The following is a 12724-nucleotide window of genomic DNA, read 5'->3' on the forward strand; positions in this document are numbered from 1 at the left end:
GCATGGCCTAGAACTGGAGTACAAGCAGTTGTGAGCAGTTGTGAACTGCTTGACGTGAGAACTGGTTTCTTCTGCACCAGTAGTATACACTCGACCACTGTGCCATCTCTCCAGCCTCAACTATTTATTATTATTATTATTATTTTGAGACAGAGTTTGTCTGCATAACAGTCCTGGCTGTCCTGGAGCTCACTTTGTAAACCAGGCTGGCCTCGAACACAGAGATCCACCTGCTTCTGCCTCCTGAGTGCTGGGATTAAAGGCATGTCCCACCATCACCCGACTTATTCTTTATTTTGGCAGTTTGGGGGATGGAAGCACAGGGTCTTACTCAGTAGTGTTTATTTTAACTATTATATATCTACTTAGAGATGAGGTCTCCCTATATAGTTTAAGGCTGGTCTTGAACGCAAGACCCTCCTGCATTAAATGCCATCCAAATGCTAAGATTTTAAGTTCGTGCTAGCACACCCATCCTCAGAGTGATTTTGCTTTGCTTTTGCTGGGATTGGATGTCATGTGGCCCAAGCTGGCCTCAAACCCCTGTTCTGTCTGATTCTGAAGTGCTAGGATTGTAGGTGTGCACCACTGTAGCCAGCTAAGGCAATATATTTTTAATTTTAATTAATTAATTTGTGTGTGTTTATGTCACTGAGCATCTTATGAGGCCATAGATTGATTTAATATATATTTTTTTTATTTTAATTTTTAATTTTTTAATTTTTAAATTTTTTGGTTTTTCGAGACAAGGTTTCTCTGTATAGCCCTGGCTGTCCTAGAACTCACTTTGTAGACTAGCCTCGAACTCAGAAATCTGCCTGCCTCTGCCTCCCGAGTGCTGGGATTAAAGGCATGAGCCACCACACCCGGCTGAGAAGTTTTATTTCTATTAGTATACCATCAGACACATCAGAAGAGAGCATCTGATCCCATTACAGATGGTTGTGAGCCACCATGTGGTTGCTGGGAACTGAACTCAGGACCTCTGGAAGAACAGTCAGTGCTCATAACTGCTGAGCCATATAGATGATATTTTAAATGAATCACAATTAATTTTAAAAAATATTGATTAAATTTTTAAGCCAAAAATTGGGTATGGTGGTGCATGCCTTAAATCCTGGATTCCAGAGGCAGGTGGATCTCTGTGAGTGTGAGGTGAGTCAGGGCTACAGAGTGAGTTCCAGCACAGCCAGGGCTATGTAGAGAGACCCTGTCTCAAAAAACAGAATATAAAAACAAATTACATCAAAACAGGGACTGCACAAAAAGTCTGTATTGAGTTTGAGAATGACTGCTATCTTACTCACCCTGGGCCTGTCTTCTGTTTGAATAATGTCCTGCCACATGGTTGGGCTGTCTTCAGGCTCACAGTATACCTACCTCAGCCTCGCAGTGCTGTGTATAAGGCACACAGGCTACTTAATTCCTTCATTTTGGCATTTTAAAACTCATGGGTCCGGAGTGTATTCCCATCCTAAGCACCACATAGACACACTCGGCACTGATGATCACAGGGGCTGGGCAAGCGGCTTGGTAGCTAGGCTGCTTGCCTGGTGTGCGGAAGCTCTGGGTTCGGTCCACACCACTGAAAAAGCTGGCTGTGGTGGTATGTGCCTATAACCCTCACACTTAGAAGGTGGAGGCAGGAGGATCAGAAGTTTAAGGTTATCATCAACTACATAGTGTCAGGCCAGACTGAGCTACCAGAGACCCTATCTCCCTAATTAACACAAAAGACTTCTTCCCGGGAGAACGAAATAAAGGAGGAGAGTTATCAGAAGGTCTGCAGCCTCTGACAGGAATAGAGCGGTGCTAGAGGCTCCATAGAATGTTTAACTTGAGGGGAAAGTAAGAGGAGGTTGGTCCAGGGTCAAATCCTGAACCCCTACTATGTGTCCGGCTGTCTCCACTGGGAACAAAAGCTTAGAGCCTGGTAGTCTAGGCTTTGTCCTGGAGGCAAAAATAGCGTTTTGACATTGTTCAGATAGAATTCAGGTCTGGGGCACTGTCTCCATGGTGAGGGACTGTAACCTATTGCTGTCTTTGCAGTAAAGCCAGGCGCAGACGAGGACCACCAAGAGAAGTGTCTGTCCCAGCTCTATGACCGCATGCCAGAAGGGATGACGCCGCTGGCCACGCTGAAGAATGCTGGGCAGCGTGTGCTGCTGGGTGCGTGGTCCTGTCTGGGGCGGGGCATGGGGTGAGGGCGGGGCGGGGTGGGGCGGGCTCTGCTTGCTCCTCTGCTGTTCCTGCTCACACACAGCCCCAAGGTGGGGCTCCAAGAGAAAGCAGACCACCCAGCATTGAGAAACTGTGTGGGCTTTCCAGAGCTACGTTCTCATGGCTTCCTACCACAGCCCAGCCCTTAACTACCTCCTGACACTGTAGCTGTCCATAGTTGGCACTCGGCCACACTGCTGTGGAAACTGTTGTTGCTTCTCTTCTCTCCCTCCCCCTCTCCTCCCCTCCCCTTCCCTTCCCTTCCCCTTTCTTCTTTAAGACAGGTTACACTATGTAGCCCTGACTTGACGAAGCTGGCCTTGAACTCGAAGAGATCTGCCTGCCTTTAGTTTTCTTTCTCTTCAATTCATTTATGTGGCCATTCATTCCTTTTTGAGACAGCATAGGCCGCTCAGGCTTGCTGTGAGCTCCTGCCTCAGCTTCCTAAGTCTCTTCCTCCCCTCTTCCTTTCTCCTTTTTCAGAATTGGGCATTGAACAGAGGACCTCATATATGCTGGGCAAACACGTCACCACTAAACCCACCCCCTGTCTTTTTAAAAAATTTCTTTTCATTTCATTATTTCATTTTCATTTTCATTTTTAGTAAGCTGCCCAGCTCTGTAGCCCAGGCCAACCTTGAACTTGCCACCCCCCTGCTTCAGCTTCCCAAATGCTGGTGTGCCCTGGCTCCTAGCGTTGCTTTTATGCTTCACCAGTAGTGAGTGGCAGCTGGAAATGCAGAGTCCTGGTCTAGTTCTCTGCCAAGTGTTGATGAGAGAGGCTCTCCCTCTGGAGTGAGTTGGCTCTGCTTGGCATTCCCACCCGCCGTTCTTATCAGCGGATCACATGGCTCTGCTCTCAACTCCCATCTCACCACCCTAGCTGGAGTCACATCACCAGAGCTTACCGAACTCACGGTGGCTCGATTAAACCCCGCACAGCCCCATGAGATAGGCCTAGCATATCTTATAGCTGCTCTTCTCACTTCTGTCCCTGCAGACCCTGGCCACCTTAGTCCCCTGCTCACATCCTGACAGGCTCCTCCCTGGCCTTCCCAGCATGTATATGGTCAGCAGCGACCTTGCCCTGATCTGATTTATCTTTCTGTCCACCCTCCATCCAGTTGGAACCCACTTTCCTCGAAGACCTGGTTATGTTCCTGCCCCAGGGCCTTTGCACTTGTTTTTCTCTCAGGAACTTTCTCCTGTCATGTATCCCTAAGGCTCCTGCTTTACTTTGGAGCTCTGCTCAATGGTTAACCTAGCTGCTCAGCTGCTAGCACTTCACCTAGCATGCATGCAGCCCTGGGTGGGATCCCTTACACCACATAAACCAGGTATGGTAGAGTATGCCTGTGATCCCAGAACGAGGGAGATGGAGGCAGGAGGATCAACAGTTCAAGGTCAGCTTTGGCTACATAATAAGTTCGAGGCCAGCCTAGGGTATTTGAGAATAACACTCCCTCTACCCACTCTCAAAAAATAAAAGTTTCCTCATCAAATACAAAAACAAACAAAAAGGCCTGTTTGTTTGTTTGTTTGTTTTTAAGTCACTCAATCAGAAAGGCCTTTCTTGGTCTGAGAGCTGTTTCTCTCTGCAGGTAAAGGACATCTGCACCGGGCCATTGGTTTTCACGAGGAGTCACTGAGGGAGGCCAACCTGTGCAAGAAGCTGCGTGACATTCAGGTGCTCCGGGATGTGCTGTCTGCTGCCCATCAGCGCACTCAGCTCAAGCACACCCAGCACCGAGAGGATGACGACCTTCTGAACCTGATTGACGCTCCAGATGTCCTTCGTGAGTGCTGGGAACTGTCTAGTGCCCGGGAGCGTGGGGGCCACACAGCCTGTTTTTATTTGTCTATCTGGTATCTGGCAGGGTTCACGCAAGGCCTGCCCACCAGGTGCCTGGTTTTGTCAGGACTGGATCAGGGAGGGACCTAGTGCTACTACTCCTCTGTTGGATGTAGTGACATACCTGTAATTCCAGTATTGAGGAGGTGAGGCAGGAGGATTGCTTTAAAGTCAAGGCCAGCCTCCTTAGCCTGGGCCTACGGAGGAGGTGAGGCTCTTACCCTTTCTACCTTTTCCTTCCCACCTCTCCTCCACCTCGAGTGTTTTAGCCTCAGTCCCCGCCCTCCGCTCAGTCCCCGCCCTCCGCTCAGTCCCCGCCCTCCGCTCAGTCCCCGCCCTCTGCTCAGTCCCCGCCCTCTGCTCAGTCCCCGCCCTCTGCTCAGTCCCCGCCCTCCGCTCAGTCCCCGCCTCCCTCAGTCCCCGCCTCCTCTTCTGTGCATTAGGTTTCCTTCTCTCCTGGTCTTGTTTTGTGTTCGTAAGTTTGCTTCGCTCTGCCCTCTGCTGATCTTCCTGCCCAGCCCACCCTCCCGCCTTTTCCTGGGCTCTGCTTTCTCTGATTTAGTTTAGGTATAGCCCTCCTCATGGGTCTCAGGGCTGCTCTGGGCTTTAGAGATCTCACTCTTGCAGAAATGCCTGGAGCCTTACTTCTTGATCTGAGGCCTGCATATTCCACCGAGACTACACTAGCTGTCTTCTTTCTCTTCTGCCTCCCTAACTTGGAAGCCAAATGTGTACCTGTTTCTACTTCTGGCCTTGCTCTCTCCCTTTTTTTGTGGCCCCAACATTTCTGAACATCTCCCAGGTATCACTTCCTGCAGTGTTGATGTGGCCTAGACAGTTACTGCTGTGCTGGGAAATGTCTCTGCAGCAGGACTTCACTAGCTACAATGAGTTTTTGGTTTTTTGTTTTGTTTTGTGTTTTTGAAATTAGAGTTGGGAAATGGAGGGTAATCCAATTGACTCTGGACCCTCCTGAGGATATAGAGGGAAAACCAGTTCTTGCTGGTCATATAGGAGCCTCCGAATCATTCCCCACTCCAAGGGATGGGGCAGGTACCTTTGGAATGGACAGATCTCATGACCTGCTGTCAGACAAGCATCTGTCAGATTTTCTGTGGCCAGATCCTAGATAGAGAGATTAGAGCTTTTAGGATGGCCTAGGAAGGCAGAGTATTAGTTTCTATAGCCTGCTGTGGGGAAGGAGTTATGAACCAGAAACTGGATAAGAGCCAAAAAAAAAAAAAAAGAAGAAAAGAAAGAAAGAAACGTAACATAATATCTCACCCTCCCTGTTTCTGACACCTCTGCTCTTGGTCTCCTAGAGAGACCTCTTCCAGCTGGATTCATGGTCTCCTCTTCTACATCAGTATTAGCATCTGAGGTCTGCCAGCCTCAGTACTGCCATCTGTATTAGCACTGAATTAGCATTTGGGGTGTGGCTCAGGGGCAAGGTGCTTTAGAGTCCTGCAGGTGTGGCTCAGTAGTAAAGCACCTGCCTAGACTCCTCCAATGAGGGTCTGGGGGTGTGGCTCAGTGGTAGAGCCCCTGCCTAGACTCCTCCAATGAGGGTCTGGGGGTGTGGCTCTGTGCACTTCCTCGTTTGTGAGGCCCTGCATTTGATCTCTAGCAAGGACAGAATGCAGGCAAGGAGGAAATGCTTAGGGATTCAAGTTGTTGCCCCAGGTGACCCCACATCTGGTGGAAGTACAAATGTTTCTCAAGGATTCCACTCAGATGCAGTACTCCCCTCTGCCCAGGAGGGAGAGACTTAAACTCCATGGCAGAATGAAGAACAGTGGCTCACAAGGTAGCTTTACCACACTAGCGGCATTCTGTTAATACCCTTAAGGCCTTGAGGGGTTACTGTGTGAATGAAGAGAGTCTGCTTTGGTGACTAAAACAGTAGTTCTCAACCTGTGGGCCATGACCACTTTGGGGTCAAACAATCCTTTCACGGGGTCACCTAAGAACATTGGGAAACAGACATTTTCTTTATGAGTCATAGCGGTAACAAGATTAGATATATAAAATAGCAACCAAAATAATTTAATGTTTGGGGTCACCACAACATGAGGAACTATATTAAAAGGGTGGCAGCTTTGGGAAGGCTGAGAACCACTGCTTATGAGCAAGCTCCTGGAAGGTAGAGTTGTGTCTAGTCTTCTCTGTCCCCGCTCTAATTGGTTTAAGGCTCATAGGAATGTCCCAGCGAAAAGTGTGGCCTCCCTGGGCCAGGTCTAAGGGGCTTGCTGTCTACACCACTATGTGTTTAAGCCAAGGGGACTCTGTTAGTGTCTTTGGAGGGAGGCCTAAAACCTGAGTTTTCAGGAATGACTTCCTGTGACACACACACTTACCCTGATTCTAACCTTCTTTTCTAGCAAAAACTGAGCGAGAGGTCAAAATAACCTTCCCCGACTTTTCCAAAGTGACAGTGACAGACTTCTTCCAGAAGCTGGTATGTCGGCCACTTATTTCATAAACTACACGAAGGGTTTTGAACCTTTTTACTGAATTTATTTTATTATTTTGTCTTGTTTACTTTTGTTTTGGTTGTTTTTTGTTATTGTTGTTTTTTTCTGTTTTGTTTTGAGGCTGTTTCTCTGTGTAGCCCTGGCTGTCTTCAACTCGCTATGTAGACCAGGCTGGCCTTGAACTCATAGAGATCCTCTTTCCTCTGCCTCCTGAGTGCTGGGATTAAAGGCCTGTGTCACCATGCCTGGCCTTATTAAGATTATTAGTAGGTTTTAGGGGCATAATTTAATCACAATGCTCTTGCCTAACATGCGCAAAAGCCCCAGTAATAGAATATGAATGAATTTCTATAAGATAATCTTATTTCAAATATCCTGGATATGTTAGAAACTGTAAATATTGTTCTTATCTGATTGCACCAGCACACACTGCCCCCATGTGACATTAGGCACAATGGAGCTGGTTGGAGAAGAGAGGCAGGAGTGTTGTCCCTTGAATCCGTGTGTTTGAGACCAACCTAGGCTGCATAGCAATTCATCCTCCAAAGCGTCACCTCGTCACCCTCTCTTCCCAAGGGTCCCCTGTCTGTGTTTTCGGCCAGCAAGAGATGGTCACCTCCTCGGGGCATTCACTTCACAGTGGAGGAAGGGGACTTGGGGTTCACCTTACGAGGGAACACCCCAGTCCAGGTACACTTCCTGGATCCTCACTGCTCTGCTTCGGTAAGTGGGAGGACCGACAGGGGACAGGGAGGAGTTGGGGACAGCGGCCTGGACATTGTAGTTTCGCCATGTCTAAAGGCTGACTCTAAGTGAAAGACCTTCTGGATGCTTCATACACACCCCCACCCCTCAGGTGAATTTTTTTTTTAAAGATTTATTTATTATATGTAAGTACACTGTAGCTATCTTCAGATACTCCAGAAGAGGGCGTCAGATCTTGTTACAGATGGTTGTGAGCCACCATGTGGTTGCTGGGATTTGAACTCTGGACCTTCGGAAGAGCAGTCGGGTGCTCTTACCCACTGAGCCATCTCACCAGCCCTCAGATGAATTTTTATTTCTTGTAGTAAACTTTATGTAAGGCTCAGTGCTGGAGCACTTAATTAGCATATGGATGCACCTCCAAGAAAACCCCCCAGAAACAGCAAAAACAAAAATCAAAAGACAGACTTACACCAGTGCCTGCTTGCACCATAAGTCTGGAGACACATTTCAGAATGTAATGACTAATCTCTGACATTTATTCCAACATTTCTTTTTAGCTTGCAGGGGCCAAGGAAGGAGATTACATTGTTTCCATTCAAGGCGTGGATTGCAAGTGGCTGACAGTGAGTGAGGTTATGAAGTTGCTGAAGAGCTTTGGGGGAGAAGAGGTTGAGATGAAGGTCGTGAGCCTCCTGGACTCCACATCGTCCATGGTGAGCGCAAGCACCTGGTGGCGAATAACGAGTGGGGGAGGTTATTGGATGGCCCTTGGGGTTGTCGGCACCCTTGTCTCCCACTTGTACAGTATGGCAGGGGCATCTGAAGCCATCCCATGGTCTCTTCTGCTCAGTATCCTGGGAGGCGCTTATCCTGGGTCAAAGAGATGACCTGAAAACTCATATTTTTTAATCTCAGACTAACTAGCCCACTGGTTTTTCTGATGAAATTCTGTGTAATCACAGGGTAAAGAAAGGGTTCAGGTAAAGCTGAGCATATTCTGTACCTGGAATTCTATCACCCGGGATGGTGAGGACCACAGCAGCCTGGGATACGCTGTGAGACCCTGTGCCAGACTGATGGGGGTGGGGGGAAGGGACGACAGACAGACAGACAGACAGACAGACAGACAGATGGTTGGTTTATACAGAAGGGCTGAGGGGCCGTGACAGTCATTTCCAGTGAGATCTGGGGAAGTGTTTGGTGCTTCTGTAAGTTCATGTGTGAAGTTAGAGCCTTTGAGTGTTTGCCCAGGGAAAGGAGGTGACATCAAAATGTCAATTCTCTTCTGCACTTGGCCCCACTTAATAACGTGCCTTAGACCGTTCACACCGTAACAACTTTCTTTCACAATACTCTGAGCCTTAGCTTGTGTTCTATGGTCGTCAGCTTTTCATTACTATAACAAGAGACCTGAGGCAAACAGCTTATGAAACAAAGGGGTTTATTTAGCTCACAATGTAGGAGGCTGAAAATCCAGATCTAGTAGCCCCATTGCTCTGGCTATGTGGTAAGGTAGATGGCATCATGGTAGGAGAGACCATGGGGTAGAGCAGGAAGCCGAAGCTTCCAGGGGCCCAGGGTTTCTCCCCAGACTTGCACAAAAAGCAAAGCATAGGTGTGGTTTTGAAAAGAAGGCCAGTGCTCTCCAGTGTCCAGCAGCGGGTACAAGGCTGACAGAGCTTGAACTTGGGTGTGAGTGGCAAGAAGGAAGAAGTGTGCTGGGGGAGGGAGGGCTCAGCAGCTATGATCTCTTGCTGTTCTTGCAGAAGACCCAGGTTCAGTCTCAAGCACCCACGCCGCAGCTCAGCGCTCTATCTGGCGCCCTCTTCTGGCCTCCTTGGACCTTGCAGACATTCATGCACATAAAATAACAATAACTGCTTAAAAGAAAGAAAGAAAATAAGGGTGTGCTGAGGTTGGCACCAGCAGGAGCACAGACTGTGCCAGAGGGACAGAGGAAGCCCTTTAAGCAGTCATGCCATGACCAGAGTGGATTACAGGAAGTGGGGTGGGGCTTGTTGACAGGGGTGGAGATTGGAAGCCAGTCAATCTTCACAGAGGGTGCTGACATAGTCCAGTGTTTGTTTTAGAAGGATATCTGCTGCCTGGATAGGGATAGCTGGCCAAGCGGTATAGACTGCCCGCATGTGCTCACATGAGTGTGAGAGAGTGTGTGTGTGTGAGAGTGTGTGTGTGTGTGTGTGTGAGATCATATGCAGCATTTAAGAGCTGTATTAGTTAAGTTCATGTCCTTGTGACTGAAGTAAGGACACAGAAGTAAACAACTCAAGAGAGGAGAGGTTTGTCATGGCTCATGGCTCCAGGGGACAACACTGTTCATCATGATGGGGAAGGCGTGGCAGCCAGAACTGGCTTGTTTGTCCCCCACGTCTTGGTAGATCCGCAGGCAGATATGACCTTCAAGGCTCACCTGGGAACATCAGTTTCTGCCTGCTAGGCAACAGTAACAAAGTTTCCATAGCCTCCCAAAGTGAGGGCAGCCTTGAAAGAGCCAAAAATAAAGAAAGACAAGAAGACGAGGAAGGTTACACTCACAGAACACTAGGAAACCACGGAGAACGCTGTGGGCTGCGAACACATACCCAAAATCCATGGTGTTCCCGGACAGGCAAACAAGTGACGGCCAGGAACAGACGTTTGTCTGAGAAGAGGTTAAGCAGACTGCTGTGCGTGGTCTTGAACGCTGTCAGGAGTCTGCACTCCAGAGCTTGCTGTGCCCCCATGACTGATTAAAAGGTTTATTTCTCACTCCTGCTGCCCTGCTTTTGAGCCAGGCCAACAGGGCATGGTTTTAAAAGTTGCTCAGCACACAGTCTGGCTGGATTTGAATTCTGGCCTTAACCAATCTTGGACCTTGGGTGAGTTCAAGAATAGCTCTGAAGCTCAAGATAGTGGGGAGATAGGAACTGTATCCTAGGGTCTTAGTGGGCCATGATGAGTTGGTGTAGGGAAAGCCCATACAACAGGACACAGAGCCATTTGTTTATGTAATAGGTGTGATAATGACACCGATGATTTTTCTAATATTTATTTATGTACTTTTTACATATAGGAGTGCTCAGTCTGCACGCACACCTACATGCCAGATGGTACAGATGGTGTCAGATCCTTTATAGATGGTTGGGAGCCACCATGTGGTTGCTGGGAATTGAACTCAGGACCTCCGGAAGAGGAGCCATTCTTAACACTGAGCCATCTCACTAGCTCTATACCCAGGATTGTTATGATCATTCTTTGTAGCCAATGAAGACTTCAGATAATGACACTTGGCCACTGTTTGCTTTTAAAAGGTTTCTGATTATTAATTCTAACTACAGGTAGGTGTGTGTCTGACTGTGGGTATGTATGCATGCGTGAGCGAGTGCAGGTGCTAGGTGCCAGAAGTGGCAGGTCTGTTGCAGCTGGAGTTACAGCTGGTTGTGTGCCTTCTGACGCGGGTGCTGGGAACTGAGCTCGGGTCCTCTGGGAGAGCAGCAGGTGCTCTTAGCCACTGAGCCTTCTCTCCAGCTCCTGAACGACTCTCCTGCAAAATGAACCTAAATGGCGAGTGCTGGACGTGTGGCTCAGAATATAACGCTTGCTTAGCATGTCCTCCGTTCCTTCCCAGTGATGGAAAAACATCAAAGCGGTGAGAACAAGCGAAGGGCTGTTTCCACCCGGATCATTTACCTGCTACTCTTTGTTTTGAATGGTGGGAATCCTACTCCTCCCTAGAGCACATTTGGAGACTACTAACACCGTGGAAAGAATCCATGCTTTGGCATGTAGAGCTGGAATCAGGCCCCGACTGTCAACAAGCTGCGCGGCATCAGCTGGTTAATACCCTTTCTGGGCCTCGGTGTCTTTGGCAGTAGGTTTTCAGTTAGACCACGGTTTCCAGAAAGTGCCCTGAAAGTCTCGGGCAGGGGGCAGGAAGGCTTGGGGACTAAGGCAGGGAGCCCGCCATGTACAAACAACAGAAGCAGCAGTAGAGGGAGGGAAGGGAAGACCCAGGAAGGGGGCAGACCCTGGAGTGGTCCTGGGAGGGGAGAGGGTCATTGAAACTTCTCAAAGAATGTGTGGGTGTGTGCGTGTGGACATGCATGGATAGCAGAGCGAGCCACGTCTGCTGAGAATGGCTGTGAGGCAGGAATGCAGGGTGTGGGCTGGTACCTGGAGGAGGGGGCGTGGAATCCAGGCAGCGTGGGGGCCTATTCTTTGAGGCCATGGCTATTGCTCATAGGGCAAGGCTCTCTGGTGGAATATGTGTTGAATAGTTGGAGGTGAGCAGAGAGGATTATAAGAACCATCCAGGACCAAAAGGACTGGTGGGACCAGGGGAAGACTGGCGTGCCAGGTCAAAGGTCATGCAGAGCCAGGGGGTCAGGGGAGCCTGTCAGTTTGGGAAATAGCCTCAAGCTGTAAACAAGCTGTTTGAAGGATGGTGGTAGGGGAGGCAGGGTGGCGTGCGTGCGGTGGAACTGGAGCTGACATCCTGCCAGAGGAGGGAGGAAAAAAACTGACAGTGTTTGTGAGGAAGCCATTATCATGGTAGAAGGCAGACTCAAAGCAGGTGGAGGGTCGGAGATGCTCAGAGTCCTGGGATCTGGCTCGAGAATTTGGTTTTATTGTTTTTCATGATCGCATGCCCCTGTTGGAGTCTCTGAAAGGGAGTCTTGACCCAAAATTACCAGATTCTAAGGTGTCCTAGCTAAGGTTACTATGGCTGAAATAAAACACCAGGACCAAAAAGCAACTTGGATAGGAAGGGATTCATTTGGTCCACACTTCCATATTACAGTTCATCATCAAAAGCTTTGAGGGCAAAGGAGATGCAACTCAAATGCCAGGACCAAAGAAACCTGGGGAGGGAAGGCTTGATTTGGTCCACAGCTCTGTTTATCATCAAAGGAAGTCAAGACAGGAGGAACTTAGACAGGGCAGGACCCTGAAGGCAAGAGCTGATGCAGAGGCCACGGAGGGGCGCTGCTTACTGGCTTGCTCCCCTTGGCCTTCTCAGCCTGCTTTCTTATAGACCTCAGGACCATCAGACCAGGGATTGCACCACCCACCCTGGGCTGGGCTCTTCCCCATCAATGCCCTGTAGGCTTGCCTACGCCCGATCTTACGAGGTTATTTTCTCAAACGGAGGTTCCCTCTTCTCTAAAGGCTCTAGCCTAGGCCAAGTTGACATACGAGGTTATTTTCTCAAACGGAGGTTCCCTCTTCTCTAAAGGCTCTAGCCTAGGTCAAGTTGACATAAAAGCAGCTAGCACACAAAGGGAATCACCTTCCTTTATGGTTCCCTGTCTTAAAAATCAAACAGCTCTTCGATCCCCCCTCCCTTGGCATCCGGAGTGAGATGTGTGGCACACGCTGCCCCTGCCTGCTTTTCAGAGTTCTGAGTTTGATTTGCTGGGCGTGTGTTCTGTGGTCAGGAGACAACGTGTAGGAGTCAGTTCTCTCCTTC

At 48.9% G+C, this 12724-nt stretch overlaps 1 protein-coding gene across 2 annotated transcripts in view; it reads left to right on the plus strand.

Moving 5' to 3' along the window:
* The window catches only part of Rhpn2 (rhophilin, Rho GTPase binding protein 2), a 58108-nt gene that overhangs the window by 43336 nt on the left and 2048 nt on the right, over positions 1 to 12724 (plus strand). The window contains exons 10-14 of one of the 2 annotated variants that reach the window (NM_027897.4): positions 2050 to 2169; positions 3822 to 4016; positions 6454 to 6530; positions 7123 to 7269; positions 7812 to 7967. In NM_027897.4, the coding sequence (NP_082173.3) occupies positions 2050 to 2169; positions 3822 to 4016; positions 6454 to 6530; positions 7123 to 7269; positions 7812 to 7967 (695 nt within the window). The remainder of the gene's footprint in view (positions 1 to 2049; positions 2170 to 3821; positions 4017 to 6453; positions 6531 to 7122; positions 7270 to 7811; positions 7968 to 12724) is intronic. The other variant, XR_391076.1, reaches the window with a different exon arrangement.

Source organism: Mus musculus, chromosome 7 (genome assembly GCF_000001635.26).
Source record: "Mus musculus strain C57BL/6J chromosome 7, GRCm38.p6 C57BL/6J".
Lineage (NCBI taxonomy): Eukaryota > Metazoa > Chordata > Mammalia > Rodentia > Muridae > Mus > Mus musculus.